The sequence below is a fragment of the Cynocephalus volans genome, chromosome 4 (assembly GCF_027409185.1).
Source record: "Cynocephalus volans isolate mCynVol1 chromosome 4, mCynVol1.pri, whole genome shotgun sequence".
NCBI lineage: Eukaryota > Metazoa > Chordata > Mammalia > Dermoptera > Cynocephalidae > Cynocephalus > Cynocephalus volans.
This window is the reverse complement of record NC_084463.1, coordinates 45,312,146-45,335,154: the sequence shown is the minus strand read 5'-3', so window position 1 is coordinate 45,335,154 and position 23,009 is coordinate 45,312,146. Positions and strand designations below refer to the sequence as shown.

The window sequence follows — 23,009 nt, the reverse complement described above, 5'->3', positions numbered from 1 at the left end:
AGTTAATATAAAATCACAAACAAATTAAGGGTCTAAGTGTTTTCAGATGACAGTTACCTTGTTACAAAAGGCACATGCATGAACCTTAAGAGAAACCAGATGGGTAAAACAGGACCTCTTCTTCAGAATCTTAACTCATGCAGTTATGGGAGCATAGTCTATAGGAGGAAAAGTATCAGTGTTCAGTGGGGAAATGGAGTCTCTTCAATTTTAAACTTTATCATGGTTGTGTTGGAGGGCATTTGATATCAATTTAAATAAATTAGTTAAAAATGACAGAAGAGCCCTGAGTCAAAGAAAATATTTGTAAACTGGAACTTCCTGTCTGAACAAGATGACAAGAACCATTTTTCCTCCTCCTATCTACTAAGTTCAACTATCAACTATGGAATTTGCCTAAGAAACACCCATAGGAGAACTCTGGAAGGCTGTAGAAATAAATAAACAACAGAGTGCCAGGATGTCATTATACTCTCACCAATCAGGAGAAGGAGACCCTCCTGATGTTTTCTAGAATGTGGCAACAGAAGGTAGTCAGGTAGGGTCATTTCTCCCTGGACTCAACCTGATTTCTGTGACAACAAATAGTGACTACAATCCCCTTCCCCAGGCCCAGCATGACCTGAGCTACATAGATTCAGAGCCCTGGGGGCAATTAGCAGGCAGTGAGTCTGTTCTCTTTTTTTCCCTATAGATGCTAAGGCAGCCAGGCAGCTCCTGCAAAGACCCACCACAACCAGTGAATTATTCCAGGAAGATGTACATTCACACGTATGTCATAAGATACTATTCCTGCCTGCTGCTCTTCAGGAGAAATATGCTTGGGGACCGTGGATATGGTCCCCATGTAAAAAGCTCACAGATTATAAAATCTGTTCCCAGAAAGCCTGAGTTGTTGGGGCAGGATTGAGAAGTGCAAGGACCCAGGAACAATAACCTCTGTGAGAATCTGCTCCCACCATCTCTGACACACTAGCAGAGTCATTCATTCTGCTGTTGTCACTCTCTGCAGCTCATGTTTTGTTCTGAGATTCAGGGATGGTGTTTTTACACTGTTTGAAAAACAGCAGAGCCCAGCTGTGAAGAGCAGAGATGCCAAGCCTGAGAGAAGAGAAAATGGCACGTAGGGACCTAGGAAGCCTTTTCATACTCCATATGCAAAAAAGGGCTTCTGAAAGACCAGTAGGCCAGCACTGATTGTATAATCTTATTAGTGGCCATCAGCCAATAAGAAAATGAAATATTGAGACTTCAAGAGTACTTGCCAAAGACCTCTAACTACAGCATATTCATCTTCAGAGAGTTCCTTTTCATGTTTTTCAACTTTTTAAAATTATCACTAAGTCCAACAAATAAAATTACACACATGTGGAATACTAGAAAATACAATTATATAACCATAATCACAAACTTTAGAATATGTCCATGACTCATCTCACTTGGATTTACTCTTTCACCACTCCAGCTCTAGACAATTTTTAATGTCTTTCCTGTGTCTATAGATGAGCCTTTATAAAAATATCTTAAGTGCAAAAATAAATTATGTAGTTTCTTTAGGTCTAGTTTTTTTCACATAGCTGGACACTTGTTCAAGATCTTTCCTGCTAGAGCAGATATCATTACTATATCTGCTTTGACTGAAGAACAGTATTCTATGACACAGATACACCACATACATGTTACCTTCTCCTAGTGGATGAATATGTCTCATTTACTTTTGGCAATTATAAATAGTGCTGCTATGAGCATTCACATATGAGTCTTTGGTGATAAACTTATTTATTTATTTATTTGCATACACTTGAAAAAGAAATTTCTGAGTATTACGCTGATTCTAGATAATATTTTGAGAAACTGCCAAAATGTTTTTCAAAGTGCCTGCACTATTTTACATTCTCATTTACAATATGACAGTTCCATATTCTGTAAATCTTTGTTGACACATTATTGTCTATATTATAGCCATTTTATTGGGTGTTAATTATCCTCCTTATGGTTTTCATTTGCATTTCTCTAATCACCACAATAGTGTTCGTATTTCCATGTACTTATTGACAATTTGCATATCTTCTTGTAGACATGTGTATTTAAATCCTTTGTCCATTTTAAAAACTTGAATGTCTATTATTGATTTTTAAGAGTTTCATCTTTATTCTGAAATATACCCCTCACACAGATACAAAATTTAAAATTTTTTATATATATTGACTTGTCTTTTTATTTTCTTTATGGCCTCATTTGAAAAACATAAGTGTTAAAATGTTATCCAATGCAGTTTATCATTTTATTTCCTTCTCTAGAATGTGATTTTGGTGTAATTTCTAAGAGATTGTTACCTAGCTTATAATTACAATAATTACTCCATTATTTCTCTATAAGTTTTATAATTTTATCTCCTAGAAACAATAAGAGATGTATTTTGAATACTTCTGTGAATGGGTCTGATTTGAGTGAGGGGTTCGACTTTATCTTTCTGCAAGTGTATATAATTTTCTCAGCACCATTTGCTGAAAAAGCTGTATGTACAAAAGACAGTGTTTTTTTTTTTTTTTTTTTTTTTTTTTTTTTGTGTGTGTGTGTGTGTGTTTGTGTGTGTGTGTGTGTTTCTGGAAAAAAATCTAGTCTTTTTGCTAAGCAGTATTTCTTCCTTATGTGAGTTCTCTGATGTCTGCTTACGTGTGACTTCTGACATAAGATGTTCTACATTCATTACAATGAGCCTTCCATATCCACAAGATCCACATTCGTGGATTCAACCAACTATAGATTAAAAATATTTGAAAAAAAGAATGTATGGCAATACAAAATATAAAAGAAAAACTACAACTCCTTATATTGTTTCTAATGTATTCAGTAATATAAGTAATCTAGACATGATGTTAAATTGTGCAGCAGAATGTTACACAATAGGTCACCACTTCATATAAGACTTGACCATTCACAGATTTTGGTATCTATGGTAAGTTTTGAAACCAATCCCCTGTGGATATGAATGGACAGCTGTACATTGACAGATTTTCTCTTTTACACGAGTTCTCTGATACATCTTGAAGTGTGCTCATGACTTGTAAGGTTTGATTTCTGGTAGAAAGATTTCGTACGTTCATTACATTCATATGGTTTCACAACTGTGTGAGTTCTTTGATGGACACTGAGGTCTGCTTTACTGTAGAAAGGCTTCCTATATTCTTTACATTCATCTGGATTCTCAAGTGTGTAAATTCTCCAATGCTTGCTGAGGTTTGACTTCTGGTGAAAAGTTTTTCCACATTCATTATATACATAGGGCTTCTCATCGGTGTGAATCTCTGATGCATGCTTAAGACTGACTTACATTTGAAGGTTTTTTCACACTCATTGTATTCATAGGGCCTTTGCTATGTGTGACTTTTCTTATGTTTATTGAGATCCAAGTTATGGTAGAAAGATTTACATTCTTTATATTCATATGGTGTCTCACCTGTGTGAGTACTGTGATGTACATTGAAGTCTGATTTACTTTAGTAAATTTTTGAACATTCTTTTCATTCATATGGTTTCTAACCTGTGTGAATTCTCTGATGTCTGGTGAGGTTTGACTTCCTGTGAAAGGTTTTCCCACATTGACTACATTCATATGGTTTCCTCACCTGTGTGAGGTTCCCTGATGTACACTGAGGCATGATTTACTATAGTAAGTTTTTCTACATTCTTTACATTCATATGGTTTCTCACCTGTGTGAATTCTCTGATGCTTGCTGAGATTTGACTTCTCATGAAAGGTTTTTCCACATTCACTACATTCATATGGCTTCTGACCTGTGTGAATTCTCTGATGCCTGCTGAGGTGTGACTTCCTGTGAAAGGTTTTTCCACATTCACTACATTCATATGGCTTCTCACCTGTGTGAATTCTCTGATGCCTGCTGAGGTTAGACTTCCAATGAAAGGTTTTTCCACATTCACTACATTCATATAGTTTCTCACTTCTGTGAATTCTCTGATGCCTGCTGAGGTGTGACTTCCTGTGAAAGGTATTTCCACATTCACTACATTCATATCGTTTCTCACCTGTGTGAATTCTCTGATGCCTGCTGAGGTGTGACTTCCAATGAAAGGTTTTTCCACATTCACTACATTCATATAGTTTCTCACTTCTGTGAATTCTCTGATGCCTGCTGAGGTGTGACTTCCTGTGAAAGGTTTTTCCACATTCGCTACATTCATATGGTTTCTCACCTGTGTGAAGTCTCTGATATACACTGAGGCACAATTTACGGTAGAAAGTTTTTCCACATTCTTTACATTCATATGGTTTCTCACCTGTGTGAGTTCTCTGATGTACACTGAGGTGTGATTTACAGTAGAAAGTTTTTCTACATTCTTTACATTCATATGGTTTCTCACCTGTGTGAGATCTGTGATGTACCCTGAGGTTTGACTTATGGTTGAAAGCTTTCTTACATTTTTTACATTCATATGGTTTCTCACCTGTGTGGGATCTCTGATGTGCACTGAGGCATGATTTACGGTAGAAAGTTTTTCCACATTCTTTACATTCATATGGTTTCTCACCTGTGTGAATTCTCTGATGCTTGCTGAGATTTGACTTCTCATGAAAGGTTTTTCCACATTCACTACATTCATATGGTCTCTCACCTGTGTGAATTCTCTCATGCTTGCTGAGGTTTGAGGACTTATGAAAGGTTTTCCCACATTCATTACACAAATATAGCTTCTCCCCTGTTTGTGTTCTCTTACGGATTGTAAGGGGTAATTTCTTCATGAATGATTTATCACATTCAGTATATTTATAGGGTTTCTCTTTTGTGTGTATTTTCTGCTGTTCATTGGGTTCATAATTTTCACAGAACATTCTCCAACATATGTCAAACTGAAAAGCTTTCTCTGATACTGGTATTATCTCATGGGTAAGAACAGCTGACTTATGAAAGACTTTCCCATAATCAAATATACAGGATGTCTCTCCCATGTACACTTTCTTCTGTTCCAATAATATTGGCTCTGTGTTGAAGGATTTCCATTGTCCACTATATTCAGAAGCCTGCTGCTGAGCATGAATCTTGGAATGCTGATTAAGATGCTCACAATGTCTCCAAAATTTCCCAGTTATATTACCCTCATCAGATTTCTCTCCAGCATGCATCCAATCAGCCTCTCTAGGAGGAAGTGCATTCAAACATACATTGAACTCTTTGCACCTCATTCCTAAATACTTTTCGCTATTTATAATTGAATTTGAAATATAGTTTGAGCTCAAATGAAATGCTTCTATTTCAACTTTCTCCTCAGTTGATGTATTGCTGTTGGTAATTACAATATCCTGCAAATGTGTATCATGACGTTCTTGGCTTTTTGTAATTGGAGCTTTGACTATCTGAACATCTAAAATAAGAAAAAATTACCATATCCATAAGCCACACATAACTATTGCTTAAATGAGCATGTAAAGAAGTTTTTTCATATTCTCATGGCATAGGATTGTACAAAAATGAATAATGGAAATTGGATTTATAAGTATACATGTTTCCTACATACTACCATAATGTAATAAATTGTATTAACATATTTTCTAATGTACAATTTTCTTTCTTTATTTTTCATTCATAAGAAAATATTTGGTAAAACTTTCACCTAAGCTTGGTCATAATTTTAAACAGGGGCTTATCATCTGACATTTGTTTACCCTATTTTATTTCTCTATTTTATTCTTTTAACAACAGTGGGAATCACATAGTGCTTTTTTCCCTTCTGATTCTGATTTGAGTATGGTAATACTTTATTGGATCAGGTACTTTCAGGTTCAGCAGGAAACCAATTTTCTTTCCTTTAAGCAGAAATTTGGCTTAGGTTCAGAATTTTGCCCCTATTGTTCGTTTAGTTTTCATTCTTCCCGACAAAAAGGCTATAGACATCTGGAAATTTTTCAGATAAAACATTTCCTTTTCCACACAGTAGATAAAGACATCTTACTACAAATTTCTCATTTAACATCACTGCCTCTGCTTCTCAAAAAGCTCCATTTTACCACACTGTGCACCCCTTTTCTGCAAGTTTAAGACATTTGGTTGTCAACCCAGGATGCACCCACAATATTTCCTTTTCTATTTAGCTCCTTCTGAGTTTAACTGGCATTCTACCTCTATTTTCTGGTGCACACACCTCTGCTTTATAATTTGCTGCTTCTGAAGTCTTTTAATTTTTGCAATGAAGTTTCAGTTGTGTCCTATATTCATATAAAATAAAGTCTTATGTACATTCCTTGTTCTCGTTGCTGGTTTAGAATAATATTCACAAAGAGAAGGGGAACATGCTAAATTCAAGTTCCAGTACTCCACAAAAAAATCTGAGCCCTTCAACATAAAACTCTTGGTTCACTTGATATTGGGACCCACAATCTCCTGATTCTCCTTCCAAGTCCAGTAGCTCATATCCAGGTGCCTATGCTGAGTCCTTAACTTCTTCATACTTTCTGATTCATGGTACACAATGCTCACTTCTCAACCTCTTTGCTCATTTTCTTATCAACACCCTAGGTAACCTCCTCTATAATTATGACATTAAAAATCAGCTGTAAGCCACCAATTTCCAAATTTGTAGCTCCAATAGTGATGTCCTCTCTAAACTCTCAATTTTATACTTATGCAAGTATAATATGTCAAATCTGGAAAGAGTTAAGTTGATCTTACTCTATGCCAAAGTAAACTATAACCTTCCTAGAACTGCTCAATCTGGATATCCTTCTTAAATTCTCACTACCCAATTTTCTGTCTCTCTCACTGTGGTTACATATTCCTCATGATTCTTAAACAAATACTTAATGTATATTATTATCTTGTTTCTCATCAGAATGTGAACCCTAGGAAAGAGACATCATTTAGATTATTGCTGTTTTAAGTAAAAATATATAAAATTAAAAGTGCTTAAAACGCACTTAATTATGATGTAGTGAAAACATATGTGTATAAATAAATGTTTGTGCTATAATTTAAATGTTCCCCCAAACTCATATTGAAGCTTGATCATCATATTAACAGTATGAAGAGTGTGGAAAATCTAACTATGGTATTTGAACTGCAAGGCTTTGAGGAAGTTATTAGATAGTGAAGGCCATGCCTTTATGAATGGGTTGATCTGTTCATGAAATAGTGAGTTAATGGGTTATCGGGGGTAGATTGGTGGCTTTAAACAGCATATGGACACACTTTTGCCACTCTCACCTTGTGATACACTGCACCAACTGTGGACTCTGCTGAGAGTCCCCACAAATGAGAAGACCCCCATGAGATGTGACACCTCAACCTTGGACTTGTCTGCCTACATAATAATAAAAAATAAATTTTGTTTCCTTATAAATTACCCATTTTCAGGCATAAAGTTACAAGCAGAAAAACATGGACTAAAACATTCTGGAAGAAGATGTACATGATAATGGACTGAAAGAGAGCTACCAAGAATACTGATAAAGTTCACAGTCAATAAAAGGGTCTAAAACAAGAAATGTAGAGATTAGACTTGTGGAAGTATATGAGCTACTCATTAAAATAAAATGTGGGTGTATAAGTGTTAGAGCCCTCTTTGGAGATTATATAATGCATGAGTTTCTAAGTAGGCCAGCAGTTCTCTGGTCTGAAATCTAGCAAATATATTGGTAAAAACAGCTGAACATGACTGAAATCTGCTGGACCTTACTCTTTCCAGCCTCAGTGCCCAGGACATACTGACCTTGTAGACTCCGGTTTTGGGAATCTATTGTCCATTGTTCTGCTTCTTGCTCCAACTTGAAGATCACTTCAGGTTTGGTAATGCAGTACCCTTTAATGGATAATAACAGGGACTTTGCAAAATTGTTGTCAGGTTCTTGAAAGGATGACAAGAGCTCATCTTAAGATGCTATGAAATGACAGGGCCAAATTGAACGTTTCTTTGGAGAGGGATGATGCATTCTTTATGGAATAAAATCCTACCTAAATAGCATTAAATCTTATAAGTGGTTCCTTTATTTACCATAGAGGAAGAAAGTACTGCCCCTGACACTGAGGAGTTTCACTCACCCAATGACACCAGGTTGTTGTAGGTCTCCAGCATCACACTCCTGTACAAAGTCCTCTGACCATCATCAAGGTCCTGCCACTCCTCCCATGTGAAGTCCACAGCAACATCCTCAAAAGACACTAACACCTGTAACAGCACATTTCTCCTCAACTCAAGTCACCAGACCTGGTTCACAAAATGGAAATCTGGAAGTTCAAAATTCCGTGGGTGCATGTACATATGTATCTTACAACAGGTACATATGGTAGAAGAAAGAAAAATCACAACAGGAAGATTCTGCAACTGTAATAAATTATTAATTACAAAAAATACTACTACAAAGCCACTTTACAGATCTAGACCATCATTCTTGCTATAGATAAAAGGATGAATAGAATTCTACTCCTCCAAGGGATCTATGATATAGTATGAAGACATAAGTATAAATACTTACCTGAAAAAAAGTGTGAGTTGAACTAACTTAGAACCAAGTTCAATATAGACTGGCATAAGAAAGAATGAGAAAATATACTTCTATTTTGTGTTCAGTTTCAACTCCACTGAAATGCCAAAGATGCTTAGCCTTTCAATGTAAAGTATATGAGTAAACAGCAAAAGTCCAGTCAGAAAGACACAAACAATTCACACTATATTAAGGGAACTACATACAGTCCTATGTCTAGGGGATGGGATAAAAACAATTTGACCAAAATCAAATATCAAAAACCTTATGCCCTCACTGTTGACTTTAAATTACTTTCAAATTAAAAGCATGAACCAAACATATCCAAATTTTCTTTCTGTATGCAAAAAAATTGCTTGTGTCCACCCCGGGGTGAATACTGCCACTTTTCAAACCATGAGGTGTAAAAAATCAGGTCCTGTAAGGACAGGTAAATGACATAATCAGATTTGCATTTGACATTCATCCACTAGAAGGGAATGGTTAAGGTGCTTATGGGAGAATCAGAGGGGAAGAAACAGAGTAATAGATGATCACCTGTCATCAGGACACACAGCAGTAAGCATAGCAAAGAGGAAAAAAGGAAAGAAAAAGCAGGAGCAGAACATGGTTCTAATTTGCTGTGCAGAGAATAAAAAAAAGAGTCTTATTCCCAGGCTATTTAAATGATTTCAGCTACTTAGGTACTGGCATTGTAAAGTAAAATTTGGAAAACGGGTTTAAAAAAAAACTATAATGCAGAAGTGACACAGATTTGAACACAATTTAAGCATAATACTTAAAATATCCTTGAAAATGTCCAAACGGCAGTTAAATATATAATTTCAGTGTTTAGGATAGATATCTAAGCTCATAATAAAGATTTAGAAAATATCAGAATTTCATCGATACCTTTAGTAATCAGTTAATGAATCTATAACCTTAAATTAAACATTTAGGGAATCTGCAGAAAATATTAATATATAAAGATAAAGAAGACAAATAGACTGCTAAGAACAGGAAAATTTTTCTGAATTTATTTCATGAATAAAGGAAAACTCAGTATTAAGAAGTCTACCAATACAATTGATCACTTTCATAGTTAGGAAGCAAAATCCTTTGATTATCTACATAAACATTAAAAAGGTACTTCTAGAAACACATTCCACATGTCTATTCCTGCGCGCGCGCACACACACACACACACACACACACACACAGACAAACATTTGGAAATTATCACTCCATTGTAACAACAAATAAAAAGCTGAAATGCCTGAAAAATCAATAACTCTTCTTGAATAGTAAGAAAGAAAAGACACAGAGCACACTGCTGCCCCAAATATTAGAGAGGTGGACAGGCAAATATATGGAGGCAAGGCTTACACAAACTGATGGAGGCTCATCAATAGAGTTGTAGAGAACTCTGAGGGTTAAAACTCCAGGGGACCCAGTCATAGCAGGAAACCAAAGTACTGTGTAATTCACTGTCACAAGCATGAACAGGATCCTACAGTTAATAGTAAAAAAGATCTCCCCCCTGCTTTCCCCTGTGAGTGAAAAAAGGCAAACCTTTAAATATGCCAGAATATTCTGTTGTTTATTCATTACCTACTCTAAGATATTTTGTTATAGAAGTCCAAATGGACGAAGACAGCTCCCCCCTCTCCACAGCTTAAGAACACATTACTGAATGCATATTTACAGTAGTTTCTTTTCCATGTTACATCATATATGGCTATAAAAAATACAATTACATGGCATTTTTAAAGACAAAAAAACCCCATAATAAACAAGCAAAGAAACACAGCTGGAAGTGATAGAGCAAGCATCAGAAAAAGCCATGATCAGGATGTTAAAAATGTCAAACAAGTTATTTTCAAAAAAACTCTGTCGAATAAGCTTAGGGCTCAAATGGATGAAGTAAACAGTACTCAACAGCAGATGGGCAATGAAAGTACACATAAAATTTCTAAGAAAGTACCAAAACAAGCAAGCAAACATAAAAACAGTAGCACAGATCAAAAACACTGTAACTGAAATAAGGAATGTTTTTAATTGGCTTAATAATAGACTGAGAAAAGAATCTCTGAGCTTGAAAGTACATCAATAGAAACTTCAAAATCTGAAAAGCAAAGAGAACGAAGACAGAAAAGAACTGAATATCCAAGGGCTGTGGGAAAACTATAAAATTATCCCATAGAATAATGAGAATACCGCCCCCAAAATAGAAAGAGAGACAGAAAGAAACAGAATGTATATTTGAAACAATAATGCTTGAGAGCGTCCACAGATTAATATCAAACACCAAACCAAAGACCCAGGAAACTCAGAGAATATCAACCATAATAAATGCCCAAAACTACACCTAAGCATATCATTATTAAAACACAGAAAATCAATTTTTTAAAAAACTACAAAAAGGAAAAGGGAACAAAATCTTACTTATAGAGAAGAAAAGATAAGAATTACATAGAAAATCTGCTTAGAATCCATGCAAGTAAGAAGTCAGTGAAATGAAACACTCAAAGCATCGAGAAGAAACCGACCAACTTACAGTTCTCTACCCTGTAAAATCATCCTTCAAAAGGGAAGGAAAAATAAAGACTTTGTCATATGAACAAAAATTAAGGAAATCTGCTGCCAGTGTAAATGTCTTGCAAGAAATATTAAAAGAATTTCTGTTGACAGAAGAAAAAGATGCATATAGGTCAGAAATCTTGATCTCCATAAAAAAAGGAACAGAATTAAAGAAGAAATAAGTGGAAGTAAAAAAATGGGTTTTTTTTCTTATTCTGAATTGATCTAACATATAATAGGTTGTACCCAATAATAGTGGAAACAATTTAAAAAGTTATGTATGCTTTTACACACACACACAAAAAAATTAATAATTTAAAAATAGAAAGTCAATAGAGACAATCAAAAACAAAGAACAAAATATCTGATTCTTTGAAAAGATAGAGTTAAGAATCCTATAACAAGGCTATGGAAAAAGAGCACCAAAACAACCCATACTGGGAATGAGAGGAGTGGCATCCCTACAGATCCTGTGGACATAAAAGGATAATAACGATATACTATGACTAATTCTCTTGCACACATTTGAAAACTTAGATAAAATGGATCAAATCCTCAGAAGATACAATTAACAAAATTCACACAATAAGAAATACACAATATAAATAAGCGTATATCTGTTATAGAAAATGAGTAAATCGTTAATAATCTTCAAAACAAAAAACATCCTTCCCAGATGTGTTCAATGGTAAATACAACCAAACATTAAAGGAAGAAATTATAGCAATTCCCTACTGTGTATTGGTACTTCCCAACTCATTCTATGAGGACAGCATTACCTCAATACCAAAACCAGGAAAAGACATTACAAGAAGAGAAAAGTACAAATCATCACCACTCATGAATATACATGCAAAAGTCCTCAATAAAATATTGCTAAACCAAATCCAAAAATGTATTTAAAAAAGCTGTGCATTATGATCAAGTCAGATTTATTCCAGGCATACAAAGCTGGTACACGTTTGAACATCAATTAATATAATCCATCACATCAGCAGACTGAAATAGAAAAACCTTATGATCTAGAAAAAGCATGAGACAAAATACAGCATCATTCCTGATAAATACTCTCAGTAAACCAGAATTAGAGGGAAACTTCATCAACTTGATAAAGTCTATTTACAGAAACTGCAGCTAATATGATACTTAATGGAGAGAAATTGAAAGCCTTCCAACAAAATCAGAAACAAAGCAAGAATGCACCATCTCACACCTCTTTCAACATCGTACTTAATGTACTAGCTCATGCAATAAGATAACTACTTAAAATAAAAGGCATACATAAAGGAAAATAAAATAAAATTGTCTTTGTTTACAGATCATATGATAGTGTGTAAAAAATTCAAAACGGACAAAAAAACTTCTGGAACTAATAAGTGATTATAACGAGATTGCAAGATCCAAAGTTAATATGCAAATTTGATCACTTTCCTATATACTAGCAACAAACACGTGGAATTTGAAGTAAAAAAACAAAAAGTGAAAAAACAAAAACCACACTATTTACATTACCACCCCAAAAATGAAATAGTTGTGAATCATATATCTCACAAGAAATTAATGAAATAGTTGTGAATCATATATCTCACAAGAAATTAATATTAATACACAGGATCCTTCATCTCACAAGTCAAAAACCAAATAACCTGTTTAAAAATGGGCAAAGGTCTTGAACAGACATTGCTCCAAAGATGATATACAAATGGCTAACAAGCATATGAAAACATGCTTTATATCACTAACCATTAAAGAAATGCAAACTAAAACCACAATGAGATATTACTTCACACACAATAGAAAATCACAAGCACAGGCAAAATTGGAACCCTTGTAAACTGTTTTCTTGGTGGGAATGTAAAATGATGCAGCCACTATAAAAATAATAGAGTGGCTTTTTAAAAAATTAAAATTAGAATTACCATATAATCCAACAATCCAATTTTGTGTATAAATCCAAAATAATTAAAAATAGTGCAAAATATTTGCACAACTGTTTTCATGGCAACATTATTCACTTAAAAGATGGAAGCACTCCAAATGTCCTTAGAGAAATGTGAATACAGAAACAAAACATTTTATGTTCATAAAGGAATATTAGATAGCCTTAAAAACAAAGAAAGTCCTCACAGTTTTATGCTATAACATGGAACTTTGAGAACATTATGCAAAGGAAAATAAGCCACTCACAAAATGACAGATATTGTATGGCTCCACTGATGTAAGTCAAATTTTTAGAAACACAAAGTAGAATGGTGGTTGTTAAGGTCTGGGAGGAGAGGGAAATTGAGAGCTGTCATTTAATGAGTACAGACTTGCAGTTTTCCAAGACAGAAAGTTCTGGATATCTGCAGCACAACAGTGTGAATATACCTAACACCACTTAAAGGTTAAGAAATGGTTAAATTTATATATGTATATGTGTTTTTTTACCAAAACTAAAAACAGATTATTTTGAAAATAATTTTAAAAGGCCAGTAGTTGATCATACTGAAAAATAAATGAATAAATAATTAAAAATAAATTGAGTACCCGAAAACAATTTAGGAAAGTAAAAACAGAGGACAAAATGGCAACTGAGACAAAAGAGAAAATGGGAAGCAAAATAGCAGACATAACTCTAACCTTATTAATAATTAGTTTCAGTTGAATTGGACTAAATATTCCACTTTATGCAGAGACTGTCTGGCTTGATAGGAAAGTAAGACCCAACTATATGCTATCCACAGAGACATGATTTAAATACAAATACACAAACAGAGTAAAATTTTAAAAAATGGAAAAAGATGTTCTACATTGACAGTAAGTATAAAAAACCTAAGTTCAGATATTAATACTAGCAAAAAGAAACTTCAAGACAAAATATATCAACAGGGAAAAAAAGACAGCCCTTTAATAATAACAGAAGGATTATATGTGAGGAAGATGTAACAATTATAACTATGTTTGTGCCTAAACACAGAGCCACAAAGTACACTCATGTGGTGCTTAAAGACTGGGTAAGTTCTGAAAAATGTGTCATTAGGCAACTTTGTCACTGTACGAACCTCATAGAGTGCACTTACAGAACCTACATGGTACAGCCTACTACATACCTGGACTATATAATGTAGATTACTGCACAGATATAAATGGGGTCTGTTGACTAAAATGTTATGAGTCACATGACTGTACCTGGAAAAGAAAAACTGAGGTAAAGTGAGAAATTGACAAATCAGGGCCGAGCCCCTGGCGCACTCGGGAGAGTGTGGCGCTAGGAGCGCAGCGACGCTCCCGCCGCGGGTTCGGATCCTATATAGGAATGGCCGCTGCACTCACTGGCTGAGGACCGGTCACGAAAAAAACATAAATAAATAAATAAAAAGTTTTTTAAAAAAGAAATTGACAAATCAACATTCATAGTTGCAGAATTCTTTTCTCTCAATAACTAATGAAATAACCAGATAAAATTATCAGGAAGAGTACAGATATAATTGACAAAATTTTAACTATATTGTATTATGGATATGTATATTTGTCTCTGACTCTGCCTCCTAGCATACACCTCCTAAAATCCTTAGACTCTTCAAAGTGATGAGTGTCACTTTGCATGCTAATCAGTTGGCTGGTGGCTGGCTTTACCTGGGTAAATTCAGGATGGGAGCTGATTGTCAGAGGAGCCAACTTTGTAATTAGAGGGTTGGGACTGGCAGCCCACATCCCCAACTTCCAGGGAGGGGAGAGGAACTGAAGGTTAAGTTGATCAACAGTGGCCTATGCTGCAATCAATTGTGCCTAATGAGACCTCCATAAAAACCCAAGAACACAGGTTTGAGGGAGCATCAGGACAGTTGAACTCAGCTGTGTGCCAGGAGGGTGGTGTACCTCATATCCAAGGGAATGGAACCTCCTGTGCCAGGACCCTTCCAGACCTCACCCTTTGTATCTCTTCACCTACAAATATTTTTCAAAATGTCCTTTGGAATGAATGAGCAAGTGTAAGTAAATGTTTCACTGAGTTCTTGGAGCCCCTTTACTAAATTAATATAGACTAAAGAGAAAAAAGGGCATTGTGGGAGCCAGTCAGAAGATCCAGGAACATGCACTTGCAACTGGCATCTGAAGTGGGGACAGTCTTGGGGATGGAGCTCTTAACTTATGAGATATGATGCTACCTCCAGATAGATAGTGCCAAAATAAATTTGAATTAGAGATTCACCCAGCTTGATGTCTGCTACAAAATTGCTTCTAGGCTCAGTGTGTGGAGAGAAATCCTCAAGTATCTGGTGTCAGCTGTCAGCAGTGTGTTGTGAGTATAGGAGGGGAAACTGAGTATGTTTTCCCCATCCAACCTAATTGATATTTGTAGAGTATAATCTGAAGCTGATATGGGTAAATGTGTCCACCAATGTTAATATGTTGGAAACTTGATCCCTATTATAACAGTGTTAAGAAGTCAGAAAATCCAATTATAATACTAGAAAGGTGGGACCTTTAAGAGGTGACAGGATTGTGATGACAATTCCCTTGTGAATAGATTAATCCATTCATCAAGTAATGGATTAATGTGTTAATGGGGTATCATGGGCATAGACTGGTGGCTTTGTACACTGGGCACATGAAAGTGCTCTTGCCATTCTCACCATGTGTTAATCTGCATTGCCACAGGACTCCCTACAGAGTCCCCACCATGAAGAAGATCCTGGACTGGATCTTAGCCTCCAAAATTGTAAAAAATAACCTCTACTCTTAATGCATTATCCAGTTTCACATATTCTGTTGTAAGAAACAAAACAAAAAAAAGAAAAGAAAAAAACAGACTAATACAGGAACACTCATCAAGACACAGTACACACTGACCTATAAAAGGTCACAAGACTAAAATACTATAAAATATGTTCTCTAATCAAAATGAAATTAAATTAGAAACCAGCAACAAAAGTATATTCACAAAGTCTCAAATATTTGAAAATTACATGACACACTTTGAAGGGAGGCTAAAAATCAAAGAGTCTGTGTCTGCTCTGTGGGGGTAGTTTTGGTCTAATGGATTTTAATGCACAGAAGCCTGTGCTTTCTAAAGTAGTGATTACATCATTTCTTGTATCAACAGACCAGAGTTAGATAAATATGAAAAGGAGGCCATTGAATCCCCAAATTACTATAAGCAAGAAATAGAAAGAAAAAAAAAGTTGGTCAAGTACAAACCCAAGCATGTGAGGAAAAAGGATACTGACAGAAAATGGTGACAGCTAAAGGGGAAGTGTGAAGGGTCATGAGGCAACTTTCCAGAAATGAGGACCAGGGCCTGTTCAAAGAACTACAGCAGGTGGCCAGTGGGAAGAACTAACTGATCAGACCAGTGTCTGCAGGTGCCTCCCCTTCCCACCAGCCCTCTCTGAAAGGAAGTGCCCACACGTTCCTGCCAGTGTCTTCACTGTGAGGTGGGTGTGTCTGGAGGAGCAGATGACAGGCCACAGGACCTGTTTATGTTGGGCTTTCAGCCAGTTCTGTAACAGCAAACAATTTCTGGGGTTCTTGAGAGGGGAAAATTATATTGTGCACATGACAGAAATTTGTGGGAAACTGTGGTCTTGAACTTTTTACCTTAAGGTACATTTCTAATAGCTACAAAGAAGTATTCAGCAGGGAGTTTAATCTATGATTGAAAGTCTGGAAAAGAGGTACTAACTGGAGAGGAATAGGTCTGAAAACTACAGAGGATTGAATGACTCAAGAAGAATTGCAGAGTGAGAATAGGGCCCAGGATGGAGTGCTTGGATGAACTCTGCTACAAATAGAAAGTAGAAGAATTCAAAGAAAAAAGAAGAAACCATCACTGAGGTCATCATAGCAAGTAACACAGAAGAATTTCTGGGAAAAGCTCATGAACAGCAGTTTCAAATATGGCAGAAGATTCAAGTAAGGCAAAGGCTAGAGAATAGTCATTGAAATTGATTATAATTTCGGTGATTGGCAAACTTTTGAAGAACTGAACTTAAACTCCACTGAGTGGGTTCAAGAGCAAATGAACGGTGGGAACATTTTCCAAAAAATATAACTTTGCACAGTGTGCTGCACACCTGCATGAACACAGGAACTGAGAGAAACCTGCAAAGAGTGACTCAAGAATCGGTGGTTGACTCAATCCTCCCGATGATCCAGGTTTTAGCTGTAAATCAAATAAGGCCTTCCAAAAGCTGTTTCGGTTCACACTGTTTTGGAAATTCCAGAAAAACCTTTTTAAGGGAATTGTTCTTTAGCACTAGGTTATTGTGTTTACTGCAGAAAACTGAAAGTATTTGTTTTCAAATTGGTGGTAAAAAAAAAAAACAACTTTCCACAACATACTCAATGAAAATAGTCTCTCAGACTTTGGTGGCAGCAAATCTGGATGTTCCATAAAAAATGTAGCATACTGTCCTCTCAAATTTCATTCCAATCAAGAAACAAAAGGGTTTTTTTTTGCCATGACATCAAAAGAACCAGAGACAAATTTGCACTCAGCATGGAGAATACTAAGTTCTGCCAAGCTGCTGTGTCTACACGCCAACTTTATCTTTTATTCCTACATTTCCCACAAGCTAAGTTTTACTTATTTATACTTTTCTATTTTAATTCATGGACCCCATAAATCTCATAAACACAATGTAAGACAAAGTAAAGAACATAAACAAACAACTCACCAAAGACTTCTTCATTTTTTGTTGCTCTTGGAAATGCAAATAGCACTGTGGCAGCACAGCTGAAAAAGAAAATTGAGTGAATTAAGAAGAGAACTGGTGTGACTTGATCTTGGATTCTTCTGACCAAAACACTGCCAATTAGCTGGAAACAAGAACCACCACCACCAGCAACACAACAGAACTTTTTCCCTACTGGATGATAGTCCTTTATGTGTCAAAAAGAGGCAGCACATAACTAATTGAAGATGCATCTACAAATACATTATTTGACAAAAAGCAGACAATTTAATTTGGGGTTAATGAAAACAGATGAGGGTACTTAAAAAGTCTGCATAAAAATTAAATTAAAAGATAATGTGAATCCTTCAATACACTTTTTGAAGTCCCCTCATAGATTACCTACTGCTTTAGCAACATCTAATTTTACCTTAAGATATAATTTAATCATTTAAACTAAAGAACAAAATATCATGTCTTCACTAAAATTAATGTGATAAAATATACCTAGGCTATATTAACCATTTGCCTATTAATACAGGTATTTCATATAGGAGTCCACATGAGTGTTTCCACTATAAGATATCTTGCTTTTATATGCCTAAACATCAGAAAAGTGTACATCTTGCACCCCAACATTTTTTGCCCATAACTATAAAAAAAGAATATATAATACATATTTCTTGTGGTACACTCTTCCAGTAATAATTTCCAGTTTCAGGTATCCCTGTATCCATCTTTTTATATAGTATGTTCTCGCAAAACTGGGCTTTGCAATTGATTTTCTTTGGCCACTATGACATTAGAAAATGTGATGCAAACATGACTGTGAACAGTGATTGCCATTGGTGCTTGCCTTCTTAGACACAGTTATGTTGTAAAGAAGCCTGGGGCTATGCTATTGGAGACAGAGAACCTACCCAAGAGCCAGCACAAGCTACAGCACAAGTGAGTGATGACATCTTAAACCAACCAGCTTCAGCCGAGGCACAAGTTGACTGAAGCCTCATTTGTAATCCAGGCAACACCAATGTAGAAACTGCCCAGCTGAGCACAGCCCAAAAAATATTTCCATCGCAAATACACATGTAGCAAATGAAATGTGTTTTGTGTTTATTTCTGTTTTTGTAAGCCGTTGAATTTTGGTTAGTTTCTTAACTAGCAAATAGTAACTGTTACACAGAAGACGTCAGAACTCAATAGTAACAAAATTATTTGGAAGAAGATGTTTTAAATTACATGCCAAAAATAGTCAATAGAAATTCAAAACCACACACACAAGTTTTGAAAAATCACACAGAATGACAACTGGATGGAATTCAGTGAGGTTGCTAGAGCTCACGGAGGCCACAGGAATTATATAAAGCAATTGGTTGCATCAGTAAACTATGTTGTAAGTTTTTAAATTTTATTTTTCAAGTCATAAACAAGTCTATTTACCTAAAAACATAAAACATAAAAAGGGTCTCTTACTTATAAGCAAGTATTATGCTGTAAGTTAATTACATTTTAAGACAAGAGTGTGGAGATGATGCAGTCTAATTTGCCCATGTTAAATAATGTTAAAAAGGCTCCCATTATATCCTTGCAGATTTTGTAATTTTTAAGAACAGATTACTGACATTAAGTGGAAAACACTTGTGTTGTTTACCCTTTGAAATCACATAATCCATAGAAAGTTTTGGAAATAAAAAAGGATAGTGATATTTAAAGCATAGTATATTAAAGCAATGTTTGATCTAATTTAATTTCATTCTCACAAAGATAATCTCAAAAGTAAACAAATGCTTTTTTATATTTTTTAATCTTAGTTTTATTGTAACATAGTTGATTGTACATATCTGTGGGGTTCAGAGTTGAATATCGATACCTGTGTGCAACATGTGATGCTCAAATAAGGATAACTGGCATGTTCAACAAAATACACCGTCATCATTTTTCACAGCCCTTTATCAATTCCTCCCTCCCCCTTCCCCTTTCCCACCTCTGGTAACCTCAGCTCTCCTTTCGAAAAGTTCAATGTATTAATGATTGTTTTTCTTTCTTTCTTTTAATTTATACATTTATTTTTTAGTGCCCACTTATGAGGGAAGGCATGCAGTCACTTATTTTGACTTAAGTGTGGCAAAAGGATAACATTAGCCAAAAAGTCAGGCTGTGTAACATCAACAGATTATGTGACCACGGGCAAATCACATCTCCTAAAATCCATTTTTAAACAATCTTTCTAATAAGGTAGGAATAACTTGGCAAACACTTCCCGAACGATTGAGGACAACTATCAGGACAGTGAGAGCCTCAGGATTCTCTCTAGATGCCAAATATGGTGATAGGCTATGTTTGAGAGAGCTCAGACACTAGAAACAATCAGAGAAGATAGAAGAAACGAGAGCGTGTTTAGAGGGCACTGTAGGCAGATCCTCTCAGATATGCCAGGTTATTCCTTCATCCCAGACCATACATTCAAGCCCCCTACTATAAGTAACATTTCCTAGGCCCTCGCCTATACTCAAACTCATGTCGCTTTTGAAAGATGGTGCAAATCTTCCAATAGCACTGAGTCCCCAACAGTGCTCTGAAGCACTATTGAGCGGTCTCAGGTGAGAGCGGAATTCTTGCAGGGGAGATTCCAATTCACTGGGCACCATCCTTCAAACTTTTTAACACCTCCTTTACTCCTAAGAAAACCGGACCATCATCAGCCAGTGGCCCAATCTTTCTCCTAGAAGTCACTGTCCCTGGAGACTCGGTCATGTACAAACATCTGTAGACTTGGACCAGAAGTGCTAGGCAGGCCACACAGTGCTGGAGGGAACAGAAACTACACTTGCTAAAAGAGACACCAAGACGCCCCACAGATACAACTTGCAGAGAGTAACACTGAGTGTGCACACGCTTCACAATTCCTTCTCTGGGAACTTGAGGGAATTTCACTACTATTTTGAATGCGCTCATCTTACACATCAGTAAACTGAATGTCACTAGGTTAGCACCAGGTGCCCTCATGGCAGGGCCGCAACGGGAACTCACCGCACACCTCCCAGGCTCACGCTGTCTTCAGGCGCCCCCACTCCAGACCCGCCGCCATCTTGGTCTTGACCCCCAACGGCGGAGCTTCTGCAACCGGCTTTTGTTCTCCAGGAAGGACAAGCCCCGCCTTCTGGAAGCCCACCTTCCTCTGACGAAGCAGTCGACAGAACAGGGGGAGGCCCCCCTTCCCCAGCCCAGGTCCATGGTTCAGACCAGCCCATCAGGCTCCGCCCGCCTCACACGACCAGCAGACCTGTTCCACCAAACGCTGAGACACCCGTCTGCTCCACAGGGTCCCCTCCTTCACCCTCGCACCCACCTTCAAGGACACAGACTCCAACAACAGAATCTCCTCAGCACCGTGGAGGTGGCAGCAGCCTCTGGGAGATGAAGGGAACGGGCAAGGCCGCACATGCGCACCAGAAACCCAGAACAGCCCTGCCCGGATCCCGTGCGGATGACGTCATTTCAAAGCCAAACTACCTTTCCCAGGTAGCAGAGCGAACTAAGTGGCACATGCGCAGAAGAAACACAAGGCCGGTTCCATAGCTCTCTGCAGGTGATGTCAACGGGAGGATGAGACTTTATTTCCCACAAGCCTCTGTGGTAACCCCTTGGGAACAATGGAGGAAATTTTTATTTCTCCAGCAGGAAATCTGCTACTGGGACACCAGGCCGTGATGGAACAGCTGTGGTCTCTATCCAGATGTTGGTGATGAGGAATTCTGATTCTTGATTAAATCCTTATTTGATGAGAGACATTGTGGTGATAAAGGGAAAATTCAATGTGGGAAATGAGTAGATGATATTAATAAGTTCCTTTTTAAAAATTTTTATTTCTGATATTAGTATATCTGTTATATAGATATATATATTGCTGTTATAGAACCCAAGTCTATTTTCTAGAGATGCATTTTAAAGTATGAAAAAAACTATTTACCAATTTGACTTTATTTTATTTTAATTTTATTTTTTAATGTTTTTAATTTTTTTGAAGTAACTTATTATACATATTTGTGTGGTACGAATTTAACTATCAGTAGTTGTGTACTACGTGCGACGGTAGAATCATGATAGTTAGCTTATTCATCATCACAATATGTAATCCTTCTTTGAAAAGTTTTAGCAAGCCAGAAATTATTATGGTAACTTTCTTCCAGTTCATCAAAAGATGTTTGTTTTCATCCAATAAGCTAATTTGTGAGTCTCCAATGGATTTTATTGTACAATTGGGAAAATGCTATTGTGTATATAGTGAAATAAAATAGCAGGTCATAGGGTAGGTGCACTCCATAATCCTGTGTCAATTTACACTTGCAGTGTCTGATCATTATTTGCCCCCAAGCCCCCAGGTCCTATTCATTCATCCATATATGTATCAGTCAAATATTTCGTTATTTGTTTTTGTGTGTTTGTGAGTGTATGTGATGGGCCTGAACTTTCCCTTTTCTTCCCTGGTTTCTGCCACAGACTTGGCAAGGAGTTCTGTGCATGGGTTTCTCAAAGCCCCTGCTACGACTGAATCTTCTTATCAAACAGAGAAATGCCTGGCTTGAGTCATCAAGGTTGATGTGGGCTTGAGTGGTAGAATGAGACCAAAATTGCTCAGAGATTATTATCATGGGGATCTGGTGATAGTCGGTAAGACTGAGAACAGCGGCTACTGTTTAGGATCAACTAAGAATGGCATTTTAATAAATATGTTCTGACATAATAATTTATCATAAGGTGGAAAGAAGAGAAAAAGCTATGTGCCAACAATGAAGGTGCAATATATACATACCCAGATTAACAAAACTGAGATAATTTGTTGCTGGTAGATGGGAATACAAGAAATAGAAAAAGTGTTCTTAAGCCTGGAAGCAAGTAACCCCAGACAATAATACAAATTCACACACAAAAAAACATGGGGCCACAGTAAAGGTAAATGACCACCTATAAAAAGGCAATATAAATGCACATTGTTTCTACTTTCTTCTCTTAATTGATTTAGAAAGAAACTGCATAAAGTTGTACATATATATTGCATTGTTCTTCCTGCAACGTATAGAAATGTAATATACCAGAACTGATGAAGACCACCAGGCTAGAATTTTCTGAGGTCCTAGTGTGAAATCCACAGTCCCAGACCTTCTGTGTGGCCACAGCTGAGGGACCTTACTCTCCATGAGAGGGTCTCATAAAAAATGCTGCCCATGCAAAAGCAATCATCTCAGCATCCAGCCACGTGGACCTTGAGTTCAATGTGAATGTTTGACTTATTC

General features: G+C 36.5%; 1 protein-coding gene across 1 annotated transcript; it reads right to left on the bottom strand.

The window, feature by feature from the left end:
• Positions 1–3,539: 3,539 nt before the first annotated feature.
• LOC134376084 (zinc finger protein 883-like) lies at positions 3,540–20,363 on the bottom strand. The gene is made up of 6 exons (XM_063094759.1): positions 20,225–20,363; positions 17,719–17,777; positions 8,055–8,181; positions 7,693–7,815; positions 3,685–5,385; positions 3,540–3,598 (listed from the first exon to the last, which is right to left on the bottom strand). The coding sequence occupies exons 1-6, from the start codon at positions 20,361–20,363 to the stop codon at positions 3,540–3,542; spliced, it is 2,208 nt and encodes a 735-aa protein (XP_062950829.1).
• Positions 20,364–23,009: the final 2,646 nt, after the last annotated feature.